At 45.0% G+C, this 24,117-nt stretch overlaps 2 protein-coding genes across 2 annotated transcripts in view; one reads left to right on the forward strand and one right to left on the reverse strand.

The window, feature by feature from the left end:
* ANKFN1 (ankyrin repeat and fibronectin type III domain containing 1) overlaps positions 1–24,117 on the reverse strand; it is a 405,102-nt gene that overhangs the window by 12,523 nt on the left and 368,462 nt on the right. The window contains exons 18-19 of the mRNA XM_084750198.1: positions 13,394–13,560; positions 6,680–6,893 (exon numbers count right to left, since the gene is read on the reverse strand). Of these exons, the coding sequence (XP_084606324.1) occupies positions 6,680–6,893; positions 13,394–13,560 (381 nt within the window). The remainder of the gene's footprint in view (positions 1–6,679; positions 6,894–13,393; positions 13,561–24,117) is intronic.
* The window catches only part of LOC311579532 (uncharacterized protein), a 461,287-nt gene that overhangs the window by 5,817 nt on the left and 431,353 nt on the right, over positions 1–24,117 (forward strand). The window contains exon 2 of the mRNA XM_084750208.1: positions 10,820–10,957. The gene's annotated coding sequence lies outside the window, so the exon portion shown is untranslated. The remainder of the gene's footprint in view (positions 1–10,819; positions 10,958–24,117) is intronic.

Below are 24,117 nucleotides of genomic sequence, written 5' to 3' on the forward strand. Positions count from 1 at the left end.
TTCTTTGGAGGCATCCTGATAGCAGGGTTCCGGTTCACTTAACAGAGTGACACAGAATTATTAGTTCAGTTCCTGGCAAGGAGTCTAGGTGTTGCTACTGCCCAGTCTTGCATTGGTTTTTCCTGTCGCTGTTATAGCAAATGCAGCACTTGACAGCTTTAGAGAAAAAAGATGTGTCTCTCATAGCTCTGGAAGGCCAACTTCAAACTCGAGGTGTAGGCAGGAACACATTCCCTCTGGTGGGTCCTAAAGGGGGAAAAAGAATGGTTTCCTGCTTCTTCTGGCTTCTGGTAGCATTCTTCATGTTTTTATTGTCTCACAGCTTTTCTTCAATGTCCGTGTCTTCTGTTTCTCATGAGGACTCTTGAGAGTGGGTTAAAGGCTTAGATAAATCAGAATGATCTCGTCTCCAGGTCCTTTCTTTCTTTCTTTTTTTAAATCTCAAGACCTTTTCTTTTTATGTCTTGCAAGATGATTTCTTTCATTCCTTTTATTTTTCTTTCCTGGCCACATGACCAGGAAGCAAAGGTTTCCATTTGGACGTGTCTCGTGGGGGGATGGTGACGTCACGATTTAATCCACTAGAAACAGATAGTAAAATGACTGCAACAGGAAGTGCTTCCCGGGGAGCTTGGCAGGGTCTTTCTGTTTCTAGTTGGTAAATCAAGTACTTGGCCAAAGCAGTTTGTACTTAAAAAAAAAAAAGAGATTGATTGAATTTTTATTTTATATGTATGTGTATGTATATTTGCATGTGCATGCAGGTGCCAGATGAGGCAAGAAGAAGGCATTGGGTCCCCTGGAGCTGGAGGATTAAGGCTGTTGTGAGCCAACTTATGTGGGTGCTGGGAACCGAACTCTGGTTCTCTACAAGAGCACTGAGTGCTACTGAGCCACCTCCCCAGAGTCCCAGTTTGCAAATAGAGAGATGTTCTTGTTTAGAGAAGACCAAGGAGTGTGGAATGTAACTTCAGAGAAGCTGGCGTTGTAAATTCTCAGCGGCGGGCCGCATTTTAAGATCTAGTCTCTCGGGAGGGCCCATACCAGCTTCCTCAGGTTGGCATTACTTGCTCAGCTCTCTTAGCTTTCAGAGTATTTTACTTATATCTGTGTCACTACACTTACCAAGTTTTATTATTAACAATCTGCTCTCACTCTTGGGTCTATAAACTCTGTAGAGAGCACGCACCCTGGTTTACTTCTATCTGTTTGGTAAGGTTTTAACTACAGTCAGTGAAGGTATGGACTAAGGGACAGGGTAAGCTAAGGGATATGGAGAGTTTCTGTATTTCCCGTCATCTGAGCACGGGCACTGAGCAGAGCATGGGGCCTTTCCCATCACGCTGTCTTAGTCATCCTGGTATCAGCCTCTAGTGTGGGAAGTACACTGAGTCGGAGTGAAACTGGAATGCATATGGAAATCCGGGCACATTGAAAAGGAGCGAGATCGATTGTCTCTGAGAAGCAGCCCTTCTGAAAGCATCCTGGAGAGATCTAGTTTACCTGGCTTGCCATAGAAAGTCACGAAGACAACCACTCATGCCATTTCCCCATCTTTGGTGATATCGGAACTGAACTGAGAGTCCCACCCACATGTGCAGAAAGAACAGTTGATGAAAGCGGGACCATCCCTGGCCGGAGGCTTCTCTCGCCTCTTACTGTGTATGCTACTTTTAGCAACTTGCCTGCCTGAACTTTGCCTATAATGTTGTTAGGCTTCCACAAGTGTCATGCAGAATAATTAGATTTGTTAAATATAGTTTAAGTGCCACATAGACAGAAAGTAGTAGTATTATTGAGGAATGAAGAGTATTAATTAAGATTGTAAATGAATATTCGAATATGCTTCAAGATGTTCTGCGAGAAACATGCTTTCCTGCATGGTGTTCAGTACCGTGTTTCCTAACTATATTAAATAATGAGTTAGTAATTGACGTAACTTACTTTATGACTCTTATAACATGAGAGATAAGAGGCAAATCAAGAGGAGACTTAATTATAACTGTAGTAATCCAGGAAGGAGGTGTAAAAGATTCAGAGAATTGAGTGTGAGACATCCTGTTGGTCCATGAGCCTGCCCTTAGGAAATGCTTTTCTAGTAGGATTGGATCTTAATCTTTGACTTGCATGACTGTTGGGGTGTTTATTAGAAGAGGCAGTGGAACCTGTTGCTTGGAGTGGTATAGCCATCCCAGAACAGGCTGGGAGAGTCTCCACGATGCACCCAGGGCACCCAGGAGAGTGTCCAAGGAGTCCAGACACTGCTACTTCCTCTACCTAGATCCAGGCCATATGCTCCATCGGTCATGGTAGGCACTGTGCCCAGCTCGTATTAGCCAATGTGGTGGTGCTTTTTTACATTCTCTTGGAGGGGATTGGGCAGGCCAGCACTGGGAGAAGCTGAGCTTCCTCTCTGCTTGACCTGGGAGGTGCTGGGTGAAGGTCTGCCTACACTATTAGTGCTGGCTCGGGAAGCTTGGCTTTCTTGCCAATGTGATGGGTGTTGCAATTCTTGGTCTCTGTTGGTCAGGCCAACTGCAGCAGAGTGGAGTGACCATGGGTCTTAAAAAGTGTTATGGGGAGATGGTATATCTAGAAAGAACTGTAGATTTAAAGATACTGCTTTTTTTCCTTAAAGGGGGGAGGTAGTTGTGTTAGTGGCAAGACAAAAAGAAAAAAACATCAGGTCATATTTCCCTAAAAATCTATATCCATGGGTAATATACCACTATCCATATATATGCATGCATATATGTGCCACACTGGTTGTATTTTCATGTGATTCGTAGAACTTAAAATTTTTATAAGTAAAAAAATGTATTGACTCATCAAGCCTTAGGTAATTTTGTTCACCTTTTAGTTGCCCAAGAGAAGTAGTACCTTGATGGACCATTGGATTTATGCCATGGTGTTTCTGACCTCCTCTGGGGAAAGGTTATCAGTACATTTCACATTTGGGAGATTGGGATGGTTTTCAAACACATCTAAAGAAAACAACCCCCAACCTTCCCTCTGTTGCCTCACCCATGTGTCATCAGGAAAAACATTAGCATTGGGGAAAAAACTATTGCTTTCTGTGACACTGAACCCACAGAAAAGGAGTGGGAGAAAATGCCCATGCGATGGACCAAATCTTCCTCGCTGTGCCTTGGGCTGTCTTCTTTGGAGCCAAGTTCCCCCCTTGGGCCCTTGGGAGATGTTTAATTTTAATTGACTCAGAGGAATTCTTTCTGTTTTGAAAACCACACAGCATGGGAAGTTAGAGTTCTACTCCCTGTTCTCATGCTAAACAGATTTGCACAAGCAAATCCAACATACTCAACAGCCCCAAGACAGAATCTTGGGCTGACACCAAGGGGGAAGTTTGTGATTGGCTCTATATTTGCAGCGGGCCCCTTAGACGTTGAGCAAGCTCTGCCCACATAGAATGGAACTGTGTTGCGGACTTTGCTCTGTGCGTAAACCCAGTGAGGGTGTGGGGGTACATTTGTCTAAATTGGATTTTCCCCCCATTCACAAGTGATTTCCAACAGCTCAGAGTGGTCACACTTATGAAGAGGACACAGCATACAGGGTCGGATTCCATTGCTTGGAAGTGCTTTCGCTTCTGCGAGGAGATAGGACTCTGTTTCTCTCCAGTGCCCAACAGTCTAGTCTTGTCAATAGGTTTTATTTGCCACTTGCTGCCTTCCATGCCTTTGTGTTTCACAGCCCAAGGAATCTTGGCTTCAGAGAAATAAATGAACCCAAGAGAGAATTATATTTTAAGAAACAGAATGATGATCACTCACATTTTAAGTTAATAATAAAATCCGAATGCAACTGGGCAGCTCCTCCCTGCAGGGAGTATGTGTGTGTAATCCATCCTTAGGCCAACGTGAGAGTCTGGCATTTCTAGGGCATAGAGGAGGCCACCCTCATAGAGTCTAGGAGGAGCCCACTTGGGAACCTGTGGCTAGAAGATTAAACACTGGGAAAATTCTGTGAACACAGAGAGCAGATGAGCTGTGAAGGTGGAAATAGAACTGCAAAGCTGTTTGTAGGATCCTATAAACTGGAAGGTTGGAGAGCATGCCTTTCCGGCCTTGGCTTCACAGCTCATCTGCTCTCTGGCCTTTCTTTTGTCTTCTCTTTCGCGGCCAAGACTTTAGAGTGATTCCTATGGGTCCTACCTGGTCACCTTTCATTTGCCCCTGATCTGCTGGTGTTCCTCTCTCTTTTCCTTCACAAACTACTCTCATTGAGGCTACTGATGGCCTCCTTGTTGAAAGAAGCAAAACAACAGAAAAGGTATGGTTGTTTTATTTAGCTCTTCTCCATCATTTGGCATGCTTTCATTTTTGTGACACCTCTCTCTCTCTCTCTCTCTCTCTCTCTCTCTCTCTCTCTCTCTCTCTCTCTCTCTCTCTCTTTTTCTTTTGTAAAAAGCACATGGAACCCTGAAGCATCCAAGACAGAAAATTTAGTTTCTCCTTTTTTATTAGCTTCATAATCTCCCCGATTCTTATATTTTTACTGTATGCTTTCTTAATGCAACAGCGAGATTTAATTTTAGGAGAAATTCAGATCCTATGAATCCTTGGTTATGGTTTCTAGTGGCCTTCTGTCACAAGATGAGGAAATCCAAGCTTGGCAGGAGGACCTACAGAACCCTGCCTGCTATGGCTCCCAGTCACTACCCGGTTTCTACCCGGTCTCATCTTTCACTCACCCTGGCCCAGCCTCTTGGCCTTCTTTCCAACCTACCATGAGGGCTTGTGTTCTTTTGTTGCTTAGAAAACTCCGACTCCAGCCTTTGCCTTGTCCTGTGGTGGGCTAAGATGTCACCTTCTCCAGTGGGTCTCTGTCGTGCATCCTGAAGTCACCATCTTCCTGTCTCCCCCATCCCCGCGGTTGTTCTGTACCATATGCTGGAGTTTTAATAGTCTGCTATTCTGTTTTTTAATTTATATTTTCCTTGCTGTAGAGACTTTGCCTTTTCATTATATCCTGGTTACTCAAAACAGTATCTGGCACATAGTAGGCAACTAATGTGTGGTTTGTTTTGATTTTTTTTTTTTTTAATAAGAAGAGCGGGCAGCCAAAATCCTGACCGTCAGCCAGATTGACTGCAGTTACGTGAAGAACAGTCTGCTTCCTTCGCTCTCGTAGCTCTCTCTCTTCTCTTCTGCTCATCTTCTGCTTGCTCAGTACTGGCTTCACCTTTACAAGCATTTAATGCCGCCAGTCTCCTTTGTAACCCATAGGCGGCTACAGTGCCATTTATTTTGTCAGTGTATCTAAATCTCCCATTAGATCAGTTTCTGGCAGAGATGAGATTTGATTTGTATCGCCAAGGCCAGTGCAAGTTAGTAAACAAAACAAAACAAAAGCTAATCAACACCTTAGAAATGCTATTGAAAGAATTATTTTGTTGATTCAGTTGGTAAATCCTAGACATCTTTGGTAATAAAAGTTAGCTGCTTCCCATATTCCCCCACTTGCCAAGTTTTGACTTTTAGAGACTGGGATTTTAAAAATAGGAGCACACACAGACTTGCTTGTAGGAAAGGCACATATCCCCATTAAAGGTTTTATATTAGATGATAACATAAAACACTTACGTATTTATAATGTATTTCCTGTTACATTTCATCCTTCGGTAGTTTGTTTTACTCACAGGTGATTCCTCGAGGTGTAAGAACCGCTATTCTAATTTGACAGGCATGGGAACCAATACTCAGATGTAGTGTTCTGTTCTAGCACATGCAGCCAGTAAAACAAACTTGGAATTTGAATACAGGGCTCTGATTTCTGAGCCCAGGTTCCTTCTGCTGCACCATGCTGCCCCCTATGGGACAAGCCTGTAAATCAGAATTGCTTACTAAAAATATTATTATGGAGAGTGTAATCCTTTTTTTTTTTTTAAATGTAGAATGAAGTGCTTTTAAGATGTAGAATTAAGGAAGGCGCTTTGAATGGCCATTAATTTTGTTGACTAGAAAAATGACACTAGACTCAACCATCCCCAGGGAAGAGTATTATGTAGTATTTCCTATATTTAGACCCCTTTTCCTGCCTATAAACACAAAGATATTTTGTAGGAACTGGTGCTATTCTAGTCATGTTTTATGTCAATATTATTCACCAGATAATCTCCCTCTTAATTCCGAAGGTGCACTGCAAAGCATTTTTTTCTCAGTTTGTTCCTTAGATCGTCATGCCTGTGATGATCCTGAACTTCTTTAGTTTTGGTTTTAGGATCTTAGTAGTTTATCCACGATTTCTCCCTTCCTCGTGTTCCACCTGAGAGCATGATGCAGGTGGGAGGTGTAGCCTGAACTCTAACCTCACATGGAGCCAGAGTCTGGGTTGACGTCCTCACCTGGATCTGCATCAGTCCCCATCTGGACTTCCTGGATCTCCATTCTCGTTCTGTGTCCTTCCATCCCATGGCTGTGTGGACCAGCGCTGGTCTAATCTTCCCTAGCCCCCAGTGAAGCGATCTCATGTTGTTGACCCAGACTCCTACCCAGCCATGGTTCTGGGTTTGTTTCTCTTATGCTTTTTGATTCTTTCCCCAGAACAGTGTTTCCTACCACTTGTTAGCACCAGTACATCAACACAAAGAACCTCTTTAGTGAAGACAGGACCAAGAATGTGGCGGTCGAGCCAAAGGACCTTAGATTTCACTGCTTACCGCTCACTGTCTTTCTTCTGTGCATCTCTGGGGACGGGGATGTTGATGGAAGGCAGTCTATGTGTGATGACGTAGAACTGATCTTCTTTAGTTGCTGCTCATTGGAGGGGTCTATCAGCTTGGTGATGGGCAAGCCGGAGACTGGCTGCTTGTACCTTGCATACTGTAGAGCATCCATGATCCACCTCATTTCACGCCAGACCTCATCAATTTGCTTTGGGATAAAATAAATAGTGAAAGGCATTAAGTTATGAAGCGCCCGTGAAAAGAAATACATTTTCTTGAGAGTCTAAGGTGAACCATTTTCTGTGGCGTTGTCTTGAGCCTTAGTCGCTTGGTTTGCAAGCTACAAACATCCCATATGTTGTGATGGTAGGATGACAGCTTTGAAAGTCTCTCTGACACTGCAAAGCACTTTCCTCACACGTGAACAGAACTGTTTCATCTCATTGTGTAAGGAAGCACACAGAATCAGGGAGGTGATATGATGCAGGTGACACCTGACTTTGAGAACACTTATGCCTGTCTTACAGAGAAGATCTAACTTTATATATTAAACTGAATTCTTTTGTAGATATAAAGCAAATGCTTCCAAAGTCCAAAGCAGTTTTTAAAAGCCCTTGTTAAACAGTTTAAACGCCCACTGCACACATGAAGCTGATGGGCTGCTTGGTCCTCAAGTGGGTCCCCTAACAATTTGGAGCGGGAACTGTGTCTGACTTGGCCTCATTTGCCTCCTTCTGGATCCCGTTCCCCTAGCGGGACTGCCTGGTCTTGCCTCAGTGAAGAAGGAGGCACTGAGTCCTAATATGACTTGATGTGCCGGGGCGGGCTGGTATCTGGGTGGCAGGGGGAAAGGGGATATGGGGAAGTGGGTTAGAGGGGAGACGGGGAGGAGGGGAGGGAATAGGGTTATGATTGGGATGTAAAAATGAACAAATAAATTAATGAAGAAAAAAAAGAAAATTAGTAACAAACCTGCTTTAAAATACAATCTATATTTTTATGTAAGAAAGTGTTTTATATGTCTATTTTGTAGTTGTTTCCTTCGAGACATCTTAAGTGTCCCCGACTGGAGAGGTTTTAATGATTAGGTTACCATCCAGTGTGGTTTTATTGTCAAATTTTTTCTTAGGTCTTTATACCTAACTTCATTCATTAGAAAAGATTAACAAAAAACCTTGTGCTCCTAGTGCAGAACAGACTCTGAAATCATGACATTCTGTGTCATGTTTAGTGTGACAGGCAGGCTGAAATGAACCACTGAGTGAAACTGTGGCCGGTGGCCGTTTCCCCTTGCTTTCTAGTTCTGTGCTGCCCTATAGGACTTGGCAGGAATTCTGGACTAGTGTTGAAAGCATGAGATTGAGGCCCAGGGCTAGTTTACTCCCTTAGCTGGGCAGAGACCTCCAGAGCAGCCAGGCCCAGGAGGAGGCATAGAGGCATATTAGAGGGAGAATTTAAAGGGAACCCAAAGTTCATGAGGTAAAGCCAACTGGAACTCCCAGGTGAGACTTGCATGGGATTCCCTGAGGAAACACTTAGTTTCTCAGCTGGCTTTTGTTGGCCATGCCACATTCAGTGTACAGTGGTCTCCGAGTTATTTTAAAGGCACTGAATGATTGTGAACTTTTTTTTTATAGTGTCTGTCAAGGCCCTGAACTATGCTTTTGTATTTTTCTTAAATTAGATGCTCAGGGAATGTTAGCACAGTGAATGGGGAGATGGAACAGCTACCCAGCTCTGTAGGTTTCTAGTCTCAGGGTTCTTGGAAGGATCCAGGGGATGTAGGTAAGTGCGCTCTGCAAACTGGACAGTATTACACCGTCTTCAGTTGTATATGATGGCAATCATGATGATTCCAGTGGGGTTAATGTGAATCCCTAAAGGATCTCCCAACTCCCAATCCTCGGAACCTGTGGCTATTTCCCTATGGGATAAAGACCTGAGTAGCACCTTCTGTGGCAAACCTGGGTTGTGAAGGATTCCAGAGGAAGTGTTTGTCCTGGATTGTCTGCGGGAGCTCTAATTCCAGTGACAGGTGTCCTCCTAAGGGCTTGCTTACAAGAGTGAGAGGCAGAGGGACACGTGGCAGAAGAGAAGAAACAGTATAGTCTCAAACATAGAGATGGGCTTGAGTTGAGGAATGGCAGCAGCACCCAGAAGCTGAGGAGGCAGAGAACAGCCTCTCCCCAGAGCCTTGGGAGGAGTACAGCTCTGCCAACAGGACTTTCCAACTTCTCCTCTCCAGTGGCCGGAATAACATCCGTCATCATAAGCTGGCCGCTTTGTGGTAACTTGTAAGCCTATGTGATTTTTCGTAACAATCCACCTGTTCTTTTTAGGTAAAGGTGCTTCAGCCTGTTGCCAAGCATGGGCGGAGTTGAATGAAGCACTGCTGACTTCTTAGTTTTTTTCCCTGCGGAGAGGTGGAGAGGGCCTAACTGAGGAAAAAGAAAAGTGCCGTAGGTTCAGGGAGGCCTGTGGATTGAGTTTAATGAAACCTCCCTAAGTAGCTCCAAAAGAATTCCAATTTCCACTCATTTCACCTTCTACTGTTGATCTAAAAGCAACTGACAGCATAATCCCCCAGATTTTAAGGTCCAAATTCGGCTTCTGAAGACTTGCTGACACGCTTTTCAAACCAGTGCCTGTGAACTGCCCAAGTCTGGTGATTAAAGATCTGCATCCATTTCTCAGCTCGCTCTTTACAAATTTCAGTTTTCATCCTATAAATTATGCCCTTTCTCTGTACCCAGGCAAGATAATATTTTTATTAAAATGTAAAGGTGATTGGCTTTCTCACAGCGTAGCCACAAGGTGCTTGAGGGGATGATAGATTGGCTATATTTAATGAGCTGTGTTTCTATTACGGCTTAGGCGCATTTGAAGCATTACAGTATATAAATTATGGCTTAATTGCCCTTTTGGCTTTAACAGCTCAAAGTACGCTAAGCCTCAGGTCTTCGTGCTTTGCCATTTCTTTCCTGAGCTCTCTCTCTCTCTCTCTCTCTCTCTCTCTCTCTCTCTCTCTCTCTCTCTCTCTCCCCCTCTCCTTACTTTGGCATCTCTACTGTATGTGTTGTCTATAAAGCCTGTATATCTTATCTGCGATTTTTCTCTGTCTCCCCTGGCCCAGACCTCCCCTTTTTTGGCGACACTCCCTGGCTTCTCTTCCTAGCTGTATTTACGTAGACTCCCCTGCTCTTGACAATGTTTGGTTTGTGTGGTAACACTGGTCTTAGATCTAGATAGAACTGGCAGTTGCCTCTGCAGGCTCTGGTTATGGCGTGTGGTGGGCTGAGCTGTGAACACCAATGGGTGAGTGGCTGCAGCTGGGTTTCATTTCAGGGGCGGGGGCAAAGAAGTCAACACAGGTAAGGGGGAGCTGGACACTGAGTTGTCTGTAGGCAGTGAAGTTGCTCATGTCAGGGGCAGCAGGGTAGTGTACTGAAGGCTATGGATCCAGGTGGGTGATCTGGAATTACCCTGCCTCAGAAGTTAGTTTTTGGACACTTTGGGAACTGGCCTTTATCCAGGTCTGTGTGCCCATGGGAGTCTGGAGCAGGCAAGAACCCTGGAAAATTCTTGGCCTGGCTTGCCACTATTTAGCCCACTTAAGAATGTGATCAGAAGGAACGAGAAAAAAAAAGGCATTGGAGCTTGAGGCTAAGTGAGAAATGGGAGCACAGGTAGCAGTCAGGAGGTGAGAATGGAGTCATGAATTCAGGAGGTTTCAAAGTGGCCACAACTAAGGAAAAGACAGTGCCCTCATTGGATGAATGAGATTCGAGGAAGCCGAAGTGGAATAAGGCAGAAACACAACCCAAGGCATGGGGAGTAAAGTGTTCCTTAAAATGGTTCTGATTGTGGGTCATGAAATTAATGTAAGCGTTGACTAGGGCCTGAGAGTGTTTGCAGCTCAGTCCCTCCATTGCAGAGAGGAGAAACACGCTTCCCACCAAATTCCCTATCAAGGCAAGTGTTGTCTGCCCCAGAGTTTAGCACTGGACAGCTGAGAACTAGAGGCGTGTCCCTTGACCTCTGGCCTGTTATTATTGAGACAGTGTCTCTCTATGTGACCCAGACTGGCCTTGTGTAGCTCAGGCTAGCCTTGAACTCTTTGTCCTCCTCTCTCAGCCTCTCTAGCTCTGGATTACATGTGTGTGTGTGTCAACATGCCAGCGTGTGTCAGCTTGCTTGGCTTCAACATGGCACTGGAATCAAAGGATAAGCAGAGGATTGGAGAGCCAGTTCAGTGGAGAAGAACACAAAGACGTGAGTTTTGATCTCACTTCTCACATTAAAAAAGCTGGATCAGGGGGGCTGGAGGGATAGCTCAGGTTAAGAGCATTGACTGCTCCTCCAGAGGTCCTGAGTTCAATTCCCAGCAATCACCTTGTGGCTCATAACCGTCTGTAATGCGATCTGATGCCCTCTTCTGGCCTGCAGGTGTACATGCAAGTAGAGCCCTATATACATAATAAATAAATATAAAGCTGGTTCTAGTCATGTGCACTCTCCCATACCTTCAGTGCTGAGTTGGGTGGGGAGGGAAGGGTTTGCAGAAACAAGAAGATTGCTGGGATTTGCTGGCTGCTAGCCTTGCTGAAAAATGGCAAACTCCAGGTGCTTCAGTGAGAGACCCTATCTCAAAGGCATAGGCAAAACTGGACATCTTCCAGCCCTCAGCCCTCCGAGCATACATAGGTATGCACACCTACATATTCACATACCTCTCTCTCTCTCTCTCTCTCTCTCTCTCTCTCTCTCTCTCTTACACACACACACACACACACACACACACACACACACACACACACACACACACAGAGTCTTTGGTGTACTCCTTATCTAGTGTCTGTGTTCCTACTCCAATTCCACGGTCAACATCTGTTCTTTATTGGAAATGACATAACTGGAGTGAGTGTTTTAAAATTCTGAATTCTACAGTCTCAGGTGGGGAGAGTGAGCAGCTACTTCTGTGGCCTGAGAGTCCCCCTCATTCATAGATGAGGGAAGTGGGGTAACTCTACTGCTTAGGGACAGCGCTTTTGCTAAAGACTACCAAATCTCCATTCCTCCCACTTTTATATTTCAAAGGGCTTTTACTTCTAACTTTTTATTGTTTGTTTTTAAGCCTTTGTCTCATATAGCCCTGTCCTTGACCTCACTATGTAGCTAAGGCTGACCTTGAACTCTTGATCCTCCTGTGCCTACTTCCTAAGGACTGGGATTACAGGCATGTCTCATCACGCTTGGCCCTGTATTTGTTATAGATGAATGAATACACAACTCATTGTTTATTAGTATGTGCCCTGGCTATGTAGCCCTGGATAGCTTAGAATTCTCTATGTAGACCAGATGGCCTTGAATCTACAGAGACCAGTCTGCTTCTGCCTCCTGAGTGTGGACATTAAAGGTGTGTACTACCATCCATGCTCAATTAACCATGACTCTCTTTTCTCAGATGAAGAGAAAGAGAGGGGGGAGGGAGGGAGGGAGAGAGGAAAGGAAGGAGGAAGGGAGAGAGAGAGAGAGAGAGAGAGAGAGAGAGAGAGAGAGAGAGAGAGAGAGAGAGAGAGAGAGAATGAATGGATACGTGTGTGTGTGTAGAGGTCAGGGGACAACTGCTTTCAACACAGGGTCTCTGATTGTCCCTGAGATTACCAGGAAGGCTAAGTTGAGCTAGCGAGCCCCAGAGGTTATCTTGCCTCAGTGTCCCCAGCACTGCGGTTACAAAAGCACGGCCCATGCACTGGCTTTTTAAAGTGGCTTCACAAGCCTCGTTCTCCCAGGTAAACACTTTTAGCCCAGCCAAAGGAACTTACTTATTGAGCTCCAAGTTCACAATGTTTTGTCATATTGAGTTCTTTGTACTTATTATTTGGATAGTTGTTGGAGCTTCTGCTCTGGCTGGTTCCTTACCTTTAGTCCTCTCTTTAAATTTAGGAGAGGCAGGCAGACCATCTAGTGAGTAGGACCACGGAGTGTTCTTACAGTGAGCATCCAGTAAGACTATAGCAGTAGCCATGAGAGGCATGGGTCTGTCTGTCTGTCTGTCTGTCTGTCTGTCTGTCTGTCTGTCTCTCTCTCTCTCACACACACACACACACAGACTGACAGACACACAGGGACTCATACAGATACATACATTTTTAAAAGATGACTTCATTTTGCCACTCAAGCTGGTATGGGACCCGCTGTGTGCCAAGACTGGTCTTGAACCTTTGATCCTCCTTTAGCCTTCCCAACCCTGGCATCACAAGCATGTGCCATCATGCCAGTCAAGTCATTTTCGCACCTCAGTAACCACACATTAAAGAAAGAAGTTTAAATCATGAACGATCTAACTGGGTCTGGGTTAATGTAAGCAGATAGACCATTTTGTTTTCATTTTCTCTGAGACACTGAGGAAATCCTGCACTTTTCTTTCCCTATTGTAACTATTATTGGACTAGTGAGTAAGCACAGTATTTGGGTCATTCCCTGCTGCTGATCATAGAGGCTGATACAATCCTCAGGACTTGTGCAATTCACCTGTAATTCACTGTTGGAAAATTCAGTTCCCCAAGCTCCGCCATTCAGCCAGATCCACAGGCCGTTGGCCCAGCGTGTTCCCTTGATGGTGTCCAGCAGCTGCTCTCGCCCTTGCTTGGGTCTCACCCTGTCCTCCCTGCCTCTTCCTTATTACCCAAGGAACAGCAGCTTTACCTGAATGAAGTCCAACACTTGCTGGTGTCTTTGTTTGGCAGCTGCAACCTCGCTGTCTGAGATCGCTTCCCTCAGGGACTGTTGGGTGTTCAAAGAGTCCAGCTCCACAACAGCAGAAAGGCGGCAATACAGACTAATAAACTTCTCTCTGTAGCTGCAAAAATGAACTGGAAAATGGACAAGCAAAATAAAACACGTTAAGATCTGGTATCAAAATAGAGAAATTCATACAGCAGAGAAAACCAGCGGAATGGAAACATGATTTATTAACCCTATCAGTGGAAAATATTAAGCCATAAATAAATTATAAATGTGCTCTTAGGGGGCCAGTTGTCTGGCTTCAGTCAGACAGTGTCCCCTTTTAGGCTACCAACTCCTCATAAGGTATGGGGAAGTGGGTTGGCTCAAGCTGCAGTTTAGATGGACTTTTTCCTAAAGTTGGGGCCTTTTTCATATGTAGTCATGTGCCATGTAATGATGTTTCAGTGATGTCTGCATATTCAGTGGTGGCCCAATAAGACTATGTCACCCAGTGACATCATAGCCATCTAAATTTGTGTAAATATAGTATGCGATGTTTATATAATAACAAAATTGCCTAATGATACACATTTCAGAAGTACTCAAATTGCTAAGTATACATTATTCTCTGTGTGGCTACACACACACACACACACACACACACACACACACACACACACACCCTAATTGGGAAAATCACTTTACAAGGAAAACAAAACAAAAAATCCAAACAAAGAAAAACAAGTAGCAACTTGGAACCTAACTTTGATTTTTCAACTAAGTCTCTTGCTTACTCTTCCTAGAAGATATGAGGCAGGCTTTCCTTCATCTGTCTCCTGTCTAACTAGAATTTTCCTCCAGACCCATTGTTTAGCTCTGAACTCTTTTTTGCCTGCTCCCCCTTTGCAGCTTTGAAGGGTCTTGGGCTCAGATTCTTGACCAGACCCCTTTTTCTGTATCTTTGACTTTCTTTTCTCAAAACATAGCAGGACAGAGGCCACAGGCGAGAGTCTAAGCTGAATGACCATCTCCACCCCTTTTCAGAAGTGGAACGTTTCTCTACTCTCCGGCCAGCGCTGGCCATACACTATCACCTAGGGTTCTAATGTGGTGAGAGAGCTTTCTGGTGCGGGGCACTGTGGCTCGAGTGTTGTCCTGGCCCATCATTAAAGTGGGAGACTAGTGCTCATTTATTTTGTGTATTTCAGACTTTCACTTGCCAGGCTTTGAAAATAGGGCCACTGTAGGCCCACATGTCTGTTAGAATATTTTTGCTGTGTCTTCTTGGGTGAGAAATTCTAGTAAGACTACCTAGTAAGAGGCAGTTCACTACCTCTGCCTTTCTTTATTTTAGATTGCAATACCTACACCCAGCCATCTGGAGAGGCTAGACCATCTGCCTCAGAATGGAGTATCTGTTCATCTCCCCTAGTGAGGAAGTCTTGCTTCTTTCCTTCTTTGCTACCCTCTTAGGGGAAATTTTAGGCCAGTGGAAGGGTGACCTGCACTGTCTCTGTTCATATGGGATAGAAAGAGAACAGAATGAGGGCTTCAGTTCTTCACCTTTAACTGTGCCCTACTCCATCTGTGCCCTGCCCCTACTCCAGCTGTGCCCTGCCCCTACTCCAGCTGTGCCCCGCCCCTACTCCAGCTGTGCCCTGCCCCTACTCCAGCTGTGCCCTGCCCCTAATCCAGCTGTGCCCCACCCCTACTCCAGCTTGTCCTACCCTGGGCACTTCTGTACCCTCAGATCTGGACTTGATCTTCCTGTTTTCAGCTCCTTCCTTCTTAGCCTTCTTACACTCTTTAGAGTTGGCTCCACATTCTGCCAGTGAATGACAAGCGCTCACACTTTTCCCAGACAGTAGAATTCTCATGTATTTCCCTCACTTGAAACCCTACAGGGATCCTTCTTTTGGATAAAAATGCAAACGTCCTTCTTTCTCCATAAAGGCACTCTTATGAGTCTAGGATTTGAATATGAATCTTTAGTTGTGGCTTTCATTATACAGCTAGCCTTGTACTAACTGAGCTTTGATCAAACCAAACGTAATAAACTCCCTTTTACACTTTCACAATGGCCCTTCCTCATCCTTAGGTCCCTGTCTCTACCAGTCCTTTCCAGTCTCCGTTTGCTACTGAAAAATTCAGTAGAAACAGCTTCTCAGTGAAGTTTCCACCAGTATCTCCTCCCTTCCTGGCAGAACCCCTTCCTCCCTCTGGGTCCATAGAAGAACTGATTCTGAATGCATGAGGACCCTAACCTGCGCCATCGTTGTCTGTGTGTCTTCGGGTGCTTTTGCCTTTAGGATACTTTTTATTTCTTTAAAACTCCAAACACCACAGCTTCTTAACTAACATCGATCGAGTAAAGAAGTGTCAGAGCTGATGGTGGAGGCGGCAGACTCTGGCCCCAAAGACACCCTGTTTCCCTCTCTAGGCACACTGCTGTCCCTGTGTGCTGGACTTTTCTATTTGGAAAGGTGGGTTTCAGGACTGTGATGTTTACGGGCAGCTCAGAGACAGGAGTCACCATTCCTTGAAGCTTACTTTTGATACTTGCAGCTCCATGACTGTGTCTTTTTGCCTTTCAAGGGGAGGGCTTATGTCCTGCTAGCACTTGGCACATGCCTTCCCTTGGCTTCAGAGTGAAGAGTCTCATAGCCTTCTTTTCCAAATAAAGTTGTGAATGACAACAGAAGTGGACCTTTCTTTCTAAAATGTGAAGGATGGGTGGGTGGGTGGTGGTGCGTGCTCTTAATCCCAGTACTTGGGAGGGAGAAGGCAAGAAGATCTCTGAGTTTGAGGCCAGTCTGTTTTACACAGTGAATTCCAGGACAGTCAGGGCTACACAGAAAACTTGTCTTGAAAACCCAAAAATAAATAAATAAGTAAATAAATAAAAATTGCCCCCAAACAACAACAACAGAACCCCAAACCAAACAACAAGAACATCAACAACAAAAATAAAATAAAAAAAAAACCAAATAAATAAATAGAAGGAGGAGGAGGAGGAGGAAGAAGAGAAGAAGAAGAAGAAGAAGAAGAAGAAGAAGAAGAAGAAGAAGAAGAAGAAGAAGAAGAAGAAGACAGAAAGTTGACTGTGTAAAGAAACTGAATGATCCTTTTGAAAGAAACAGAATCAGTCTCATCTGAATTTTTAAAGACCAGGATATTCCGTTTTCTCTCTGAGGTCAGGGAATTCAGTGTCCTCTTGCGTTTTGTGGCAGGAGCTGTGGCTCAGTGGGTGGTCTCCCATACCCACACCATCCAGTGCCATCCACGCCCCGCACCGCAAGTGAGTTATGAGCACCTCTCAGCTGTGGCGCTTTTCCTTCTCTCGTGGTCTCTATCCAGAGCCTTTAATGTCACTTTGACAAATGTTACTTTAACATAGTCTTTTGTGGTTTAGCAATGATACACTTGGTAGCCATCCCCGAGGAAGGGAGAACAGACTGGACGTTTCTAATTTTTTTTTAAAACTGTGAATCACATGCATTTTACAGACAAACTGGCATAAGGCAGTGATAATGTCATTACTGGGACTACATGATTTGTGCGTAACACACACATGAAAACTAATTCTCTGTGGTATTATTTCTCTTCCGTTTTCCCCACATAACACAGTGACAGACTGAAGTGCAGTTGGCCTGAGCACTCATAGGACAGCAGAGTAGAAGGTGAGTGGGCTAACCACCGTGCACATTTGATGTTTTATTGCAGCCAAGCCACTTACTACTAGCTTTGGTGGTAGGGAGATGATGCTAAGAAGGGCTAAGAAGGGCTCTCTAAGAGGAACCAACACGGTGTGCGTGCAGTCTGCAACATGCATATGGGACATTCCAGAATCAGTTTGCTCCCACTCCCTTCTCCTGTCCTTTCACTTCCCGGGAAGAATGAAACATTCAATAGTTAGAATATTAGCACATCGGGATTAGAATACCCTAAGGACGCCCAACTCCTCAAACTCCTCCCAGCCTCGCTGAAGATTGTGGGCTACTGTGAGAGCCAACAGATCAACAAGGTAACCTCCCAGGATAGGTTTAGTGCCACGAGTCTTTGCCAGGGTAACACCGCAGAGGCTAGGTAGTGGATGGACTTGACACTGGAATATAGTAGTGGTATCTTAAATCAGGAAAAGTGAGGATTAGGAGTAAAGGTTGATGCCGGGCCATTCCCTTCAAGTTTAGGGTCTGGATTCCATTAAGCCCCCGTTGCCCTGATATCCCACAGGTACCTGAGAACTCATCATTTGTCACACCGAACTCATCATCCTCCCCTCCCGCAGACCTCTTCCTCCCCTCATATTTCCTGCTTTGGTAGATGGCAATGCGATCCATCTCCGGCCTCACTCAGACGCTCTGGCTCCTCCATCTTGCCCCTCAGCTGCATCAAATCAATCACAAAGTTTCATTGATTTTTTTCCACTCCTGAATCGCTTTGTCTCTCCTGCCTTTAAACCTCCAGCGTGCCAGCCTTGATTCTTAGGTCTTGTCATTGCTGATACGGGCCAGCGAAACAGTCTCTTCACGGTCTCATCGCCTCTGGACTCAGCCCCACAATGCTGCTTTTCTGTAGTCTGTCCTCCCTAGGACTGCGGACATCCAGTAATCCCATATCACTCCTTTCCTTAGAGCATTTTCACCACCCTGCCTCACCCCCAGCATGTAATCTCACCTCCTAGGAGTGACTGCCTTGATCCTGACCTGCTAGCTTCCCCAGAGGTGCTCAGGGTCCACCCTGCTACCAAGGGTAGACCTAATGGCCTTAGCCTTTGCTTATGCTGTTTCTTCTGCTTACACTGGCTTCCCTCTTCAGCTCTGCCTTTCAGTGTCTGAATTTTGATTTAACTCCCCCTGATCGAGTTAAAGTAGTGCCTCTGCAGGAAGATCTGTGTCTTTCTGAAATCTGGTGGTTCCTGTCTTACAGTGTGGCTTTCACTGTATTCGGATTGCTGGTAGAAATGTCTCTATCCCCTCTAGGGTCTGAGATTCTGGTGTGTCACCATCGTGCTGTGGATGCCTGCGGGTCCACCCAGCACAGTAGCTGGCATGTAGTGGAAGCTCAGCAAATGTGTGTTGAATGAAGGGTATGACCAATAAAAAAAAAAAAAACCTCCAGTATTCTGTCCTTTTAGTCCAATTAGCATAAATTACAGAGCCAAGAAAATCAATAAAAGTCAGCTTTTCTCATGGTAGGCTTGCTGTTCATTGAGACTGCCCACAGGGTCAGGGCAAGGTGACCTCCTCAGTGCAGGCTAGGCAGATCCTGGAGAGGCCACGTCATTGGATGGGGTGTCTGAGCTTGTGACATCGCTTTTCTTTTTCTTCTGGGAACATCAGGGCATAGGGGCCTCTGTCCATGGACTCCATGACCTTACAAGAACCCTGCTCTGTTTTGCCTAAGGGATAGTGGAGTGTCAGCCCTAAGGCTGTGGAAAGAGGAATGGGTCTGTGATGAAACTGCTTCTCTTTGCCTTAGCTCAACCCTGCTTGTCCAGATCTGAAAACATCTTCCTTTTCCAGTCTCTTGGAGTCCCAAGCAGCCCTTCGAAATAGCATCCCATGGGTGGGTCCTGGTGGTCTTTACTCCTGCAGACAGGAGGCTAATCTTCATTATCATTTTGCCCTCGCCACATCTGTTTGGTGCTGGAATCGGCACAGATGCAGTTTTCCATTGCTGGTCAGTAGGTTATTTATGATTCACTTAAGGTCACTGGCAGGAACATAGCTGGGTTGCCAAATCTCAAATCCTTCCATGAGGTAGATGATGATGGCTTACACAGGTCACACTGAAATATAATGCACTTCTTTATTATAATTTACATATTCCCATAATTCACACCTTTTCAAGTTTCATTAGAATTTCCTTGTTGTTATTAAAGTTTTCCTAGTTCTGACTGAATTTTTAAAAACATTCGTTTCTTTCTCAGACATGCTTAGGGTATCTCTGCCACTTATTATGGAATAACCTAGAGCGGGAAGGCCCTAGTTAAACATTTTTTCTTAGCATCTTCCTCAGAGGGCCATGGGTTCAATATAGTAAGGATTAGAGTTCCTATAGAAGCTGTCATTAATTTCTTAGTGGGCTGATGCCTAGAGGAGGATAAGAGGACCTGCCTCTTGGAAAGCACTGATTGTTAAGGCTAAGGTGGCATTGGCCATGAGGCTCACTAAGAGCCTGAAATATTTTAAAACTTCTTTCTGGTACAACAAACATTCAACGAGAGAGTGTATCGGTTTCTACTTACTGGCAACATTTCTCCATGGGCCTTAAAAAAAAAGACACTAATAGAAGTGGACATGTCAGTGGAACAAAGCCCAACCAAGTGGTCTTTTCTGGAAACTTACATGGCACTCATTAATCAGTAAGATAGCCTGTGATGCAGCAACAAGGGAAAGCCAAAGGAGTATCAAAGTTTGCCTTACTCTACTAAGAAAAATCCCCCCAAGCCAAAAAAAAACCAAAACTTAAACTATGAACTGAGAGACACAGGCTTTGATCTACGGCCCATTTTTCATAGACGAGGGCTAGTGCCTATGGTCTTACAGTTGCTCTCAGCAATAAGAGTAGGTAAGACAGATCAAAGAGGCTGACACAGTGGGATTCTTCTCCATCACTCTGCTGAGTGCATCTCTTAAGTCTGTACTTATATGTATTTATCTCTGGGTCCTAGGGACAACCACGTGAACCATGCCCATGCATTTGTGGCATCACTATTATCTGAGAGCTTATTAGCAAAGCACGTCCTCAAGCCCGTTCTCAGCCTACTGACTCAGCGTCACTGGGGCTGAGCTCCAGGAATCTCTAGTTTAACAAGCCCTCCAGGTGAGCCGTATGAACATTAAACGTCGAGGAACATTATTCTAGGGCATTGTATCCCTAAGTATGTGTTTTGTGGACTTTTTAATAGATGCCAATGCCAAAAATGTTTCCAGTTCTGGTCAGATGAATTCGGAAAATTCTGGGTTAAACAAAGTCAAGCTTTCTTTCTTGCAGGTTGGGGGAGGGAGCTTCTACTGCGTCTTGCAGAGCTTTTAACACTATACTGCTCAAAATCGTCCACTGAGTTTCCTATGTGTACACAGACTAATAGCCAAGTTCCCTGTCGGCGTCTCAATATGATGAAGGATGCGGCTTCTCCCTCTGTGACTTCCTCTCCTGGCTTTGTTGCTCTTCCTTACTCCACACTATGCACACGGCTCTCCTGTCCACACACAGTATTGCTCAAAGGCTTCCACACCTGCTCTTGCTGATGTCCTGTCTCTGTTTAATGAAACATCTTCACAGAGGCCTTCCCAGGTCATCCTTCAGAGAGCTCCAGCCCTGTTACTTCACTCTAGTCCTGTTCCATGGTTTGTTTTTCTTCACGGCCCTTACATCTCTGATGCTTGTGTCACCTGTCTACAGATTTATTATTTGTCTCCTGCACTAGGATGTGTATTGTATGAGGAGTTGCTGGGTTTTCAGGGCCTTATAGTAGTGCCTGGCACATGGTATTATATGTTGGTGGGTGAACAAGTGAATGACCAGAGGAAAACGTAGGCTAGTAGGCCTCACCAGTTGCAGTGTGGAGAGGAGCAGAGAGCAACATGGCAGAGGGTGCCTGGCCAAGCAGAGTATGTGCCCCTCACAGGAGTCATGGGACTCTTCCAAATGTCTGTGACTGACACAATCCTAGGAGGCATATACTATTGTAATTGGTCCCAAATTATTAATTGTTCCACCAGTGTCACTGAGACATAGAGAGACACAATCTCCCCTCCCCCAGTTTCTCTCTCTCTGTCTCTCTGTCTCTGTCTCTGTCTCTCTCTGTCTCTCTCTGTCTCTCTCTCTCTCTCTCTCTCTCTCTCTCTCTCTCTCTCTCTCTCTCTCTCTCTCTCTCTCTCTCTCTCTCACACACACACACACAGTCCCATAATTAGAGAAAAGGTGTGATCTAGGCTAGCTCCTCAATGAAGTGTTTTCCTTCTATCTTTCCCTTTCTCTATCCTGTGGGAACCATTTGTTTTCTTGGCTTTAGCAGCTACTTGTAGACACTGCTCAAGTTTCCCAGTTAGCACGTGGTTGGTCCTTTTGCATTTCTGCTGCCAATGTGATATTTTACTTTGATGTTGACTTAGCACCTTCAGATTCAATATGCTTAAAGCTAAAAGCACCCAAACTGTCGTTTTGGTCTCTGATACTTCTGGTAAGGGCAGAAGTATCCTCATGTCCCTGAGGCTGAACACCTCAGAGACAATCTCCACATGAGCTGAACACCTCAGAGACAATCTCCACATGAGCTGAACACCTCAGAGACAATCTCCACATGAGCTGAACACCTCAGAGACAATCTCCACATGAGCTGAACACCTCAGAGACAATCTCCACATGAGCTGAACACCTCAGAGACAATCTCCACATGAGCTGAACACCTCAGAGACAATCCCCACATGAGCTGAACACCTCAGAAACAATCCCCACATGAGTTGAACACCTCAGGGACAATCTTCATATGAACTGAACACCTCAGAGACAATCTCCACATGAGATGAACACCTCAGAGACAATCTCCACATGAGATAAACACCTCAGAGACAATCCCCACATGAGTTGAACACCTCAGGGACAATCTTCATATGAACCGTACACCTCAGAGACAATCTCCACATGAGATGAACACCTCAGAGACAATCTCCACATGAGATGAACACCTCAGAGACAATCTCCACATGAGCTGAACACCTCAGAGACAATCTCCACATGAGCTGAACACCTCAGAGACAATCTCCACATGAGCTGAACACCTCAGAGACAATCTCCACATGAGCTGAACACCTCAGAGACAATCTCCACATGAGCTGAACACCTCAGAGACAATCCCCACATGAGCTGAACACCTCAGAAACAATCCCCACATGAGTTGAACACCTCAGGGACAATCTTCATATGAACCGAACACCTCAGAGACAATCTCCACATGAGATGAACACCTCAGAGACAATCTCCACATGAGATAAACACCTCAGAGACAATCCCCACATGAGTTGAACACCTCAGGGACAATCTTCATATGAACCGTACACCTCAGAGACAATCTCCACATGAGATGAACACCTCAGAGACAATCTCCACATGAGATGAACACCTCAGAGACAATCTCCACATGAGCTGAACACCTCAGAGACAATCTCCACATGAGCTGAACACCTCAGAGACAATCTCCACATGAGCTGAACACCTCAGAGACAATCTCCACATGAGCTGAACACCTCAGAGACAATCCCCACATGAGCTGAACACCTCAGAAACAATCCCCACATGAGTTGAACACCTCAGGGACAATCTTCATATGAACCGAACACCTCAGAGACAATCTCCACATGAGATGAACACCTCAGAGACAATCTCCACATGAGATGAACACCTCAGAGACAATCTCCACATGAGATGAACACCTCAGAGACAATCTCCACATGAGATGAACACCTCAGAGACAATCCCCACGTGTTTCTTTCACTGGTGTTAGCAGTTGCTCACTCTTGATTACATTCAGTGTTTCTCTCATGTCTATAATTTTTCTCTTTTCCCACAAGCTCTCATCCTTCCACTAGACTTGTAAACTCCTCTCTGAAGGGTTTAGCTCTTGCTTTCTATGCACGTTTCTCACCTCTCTTCCTGACTCTAGCATGTCAGCGTGGCTCCTTCCTTCTGGCCAGCTGAATGTCCTCTCCATGCTTTGTAACCCACTGAACTTCTTGTTCTTCCCCCGACTCTTCCTAACTATTATCTTCCCACACCTTTGCTTGTTATTCTCCGCCCCGGACGAGAAAGACTTTCTTTTTATCTATTTATCAACCTGCCCATGCTTAAACAACTACATCAGATATACCTTGGGCTATTTGCTAAATGGTCATGTTGAGGGCTTTGGGGGAATGGTATGGTCACTGTTATTAATCATGTGACATAGCAAATATGTGGAAAGGGGACCCGGGACTGTCTAATCTTTGTCTGCAGGTCAGCTTCTAGCTTGTCTTAGGAGGTCTCCCTCCTCTGGAAAACAATAGTTGCCACTTATCACCATTTGGGTCTCTAAGCTGCTTGGAGCAAGGGCAACTAAGTGGCTCAAGCAACTTCCTAAGATACAAATTCGGATTCAGATGCGCAGAACTCAAAGTGAAGTTTCAAGCAATTATCTTGTATGTTTCTAAATCTGGTAACTCAGGGGAGAGAGAGAGAGAGAGAGAGAGAGAGAGAGAGAGAGAGAGAGAGAGAGAGAGGGAGGGAGAGAGAGAGAGAAGGATTTGCCTCCATTCTACCCACCCACTCATTCAGCCTACCCCAAACTGCACGATCTATTTGAACTGAGAGAGCCCTTGCTAATTGCCTCTTATTGCTCTGTTACAAGACGAAGCACCGGAAAGGAGACAAAGACCCCCTGTTCACATTCTCAGTGGGCAGCAGGGCTCTCTCTGCAGACACTGCAGTCAGGCTATTCATTCTGAAGGCCAGGGCAGGATCTACCGCCATTCAGATCCCTCATGTTAAGATCACAGCACTGCATTCTGGGAGAGCTTAGTCATGTCTCCAACTGTCTAGTCTATTTCGAGTATTTAACATCAATCTGTTTATTTAGTAAATCAGGACTACTTAGCAACTGTTTTGCTCCAAAGTGATATAAACTCTCATATTTATTTCATTGTTATTTTTTCCTAGTTGGC

Source organism: Acomys minous (genome assembly GCF_964271855.1).
Source record: "Acomys minous genome assembly, chromosome: 12".
NCBI lineage: Eukaryota > Metazoa > Chordata > Mammalia > Rodentia > Muridae > Acomys > Acomys minous.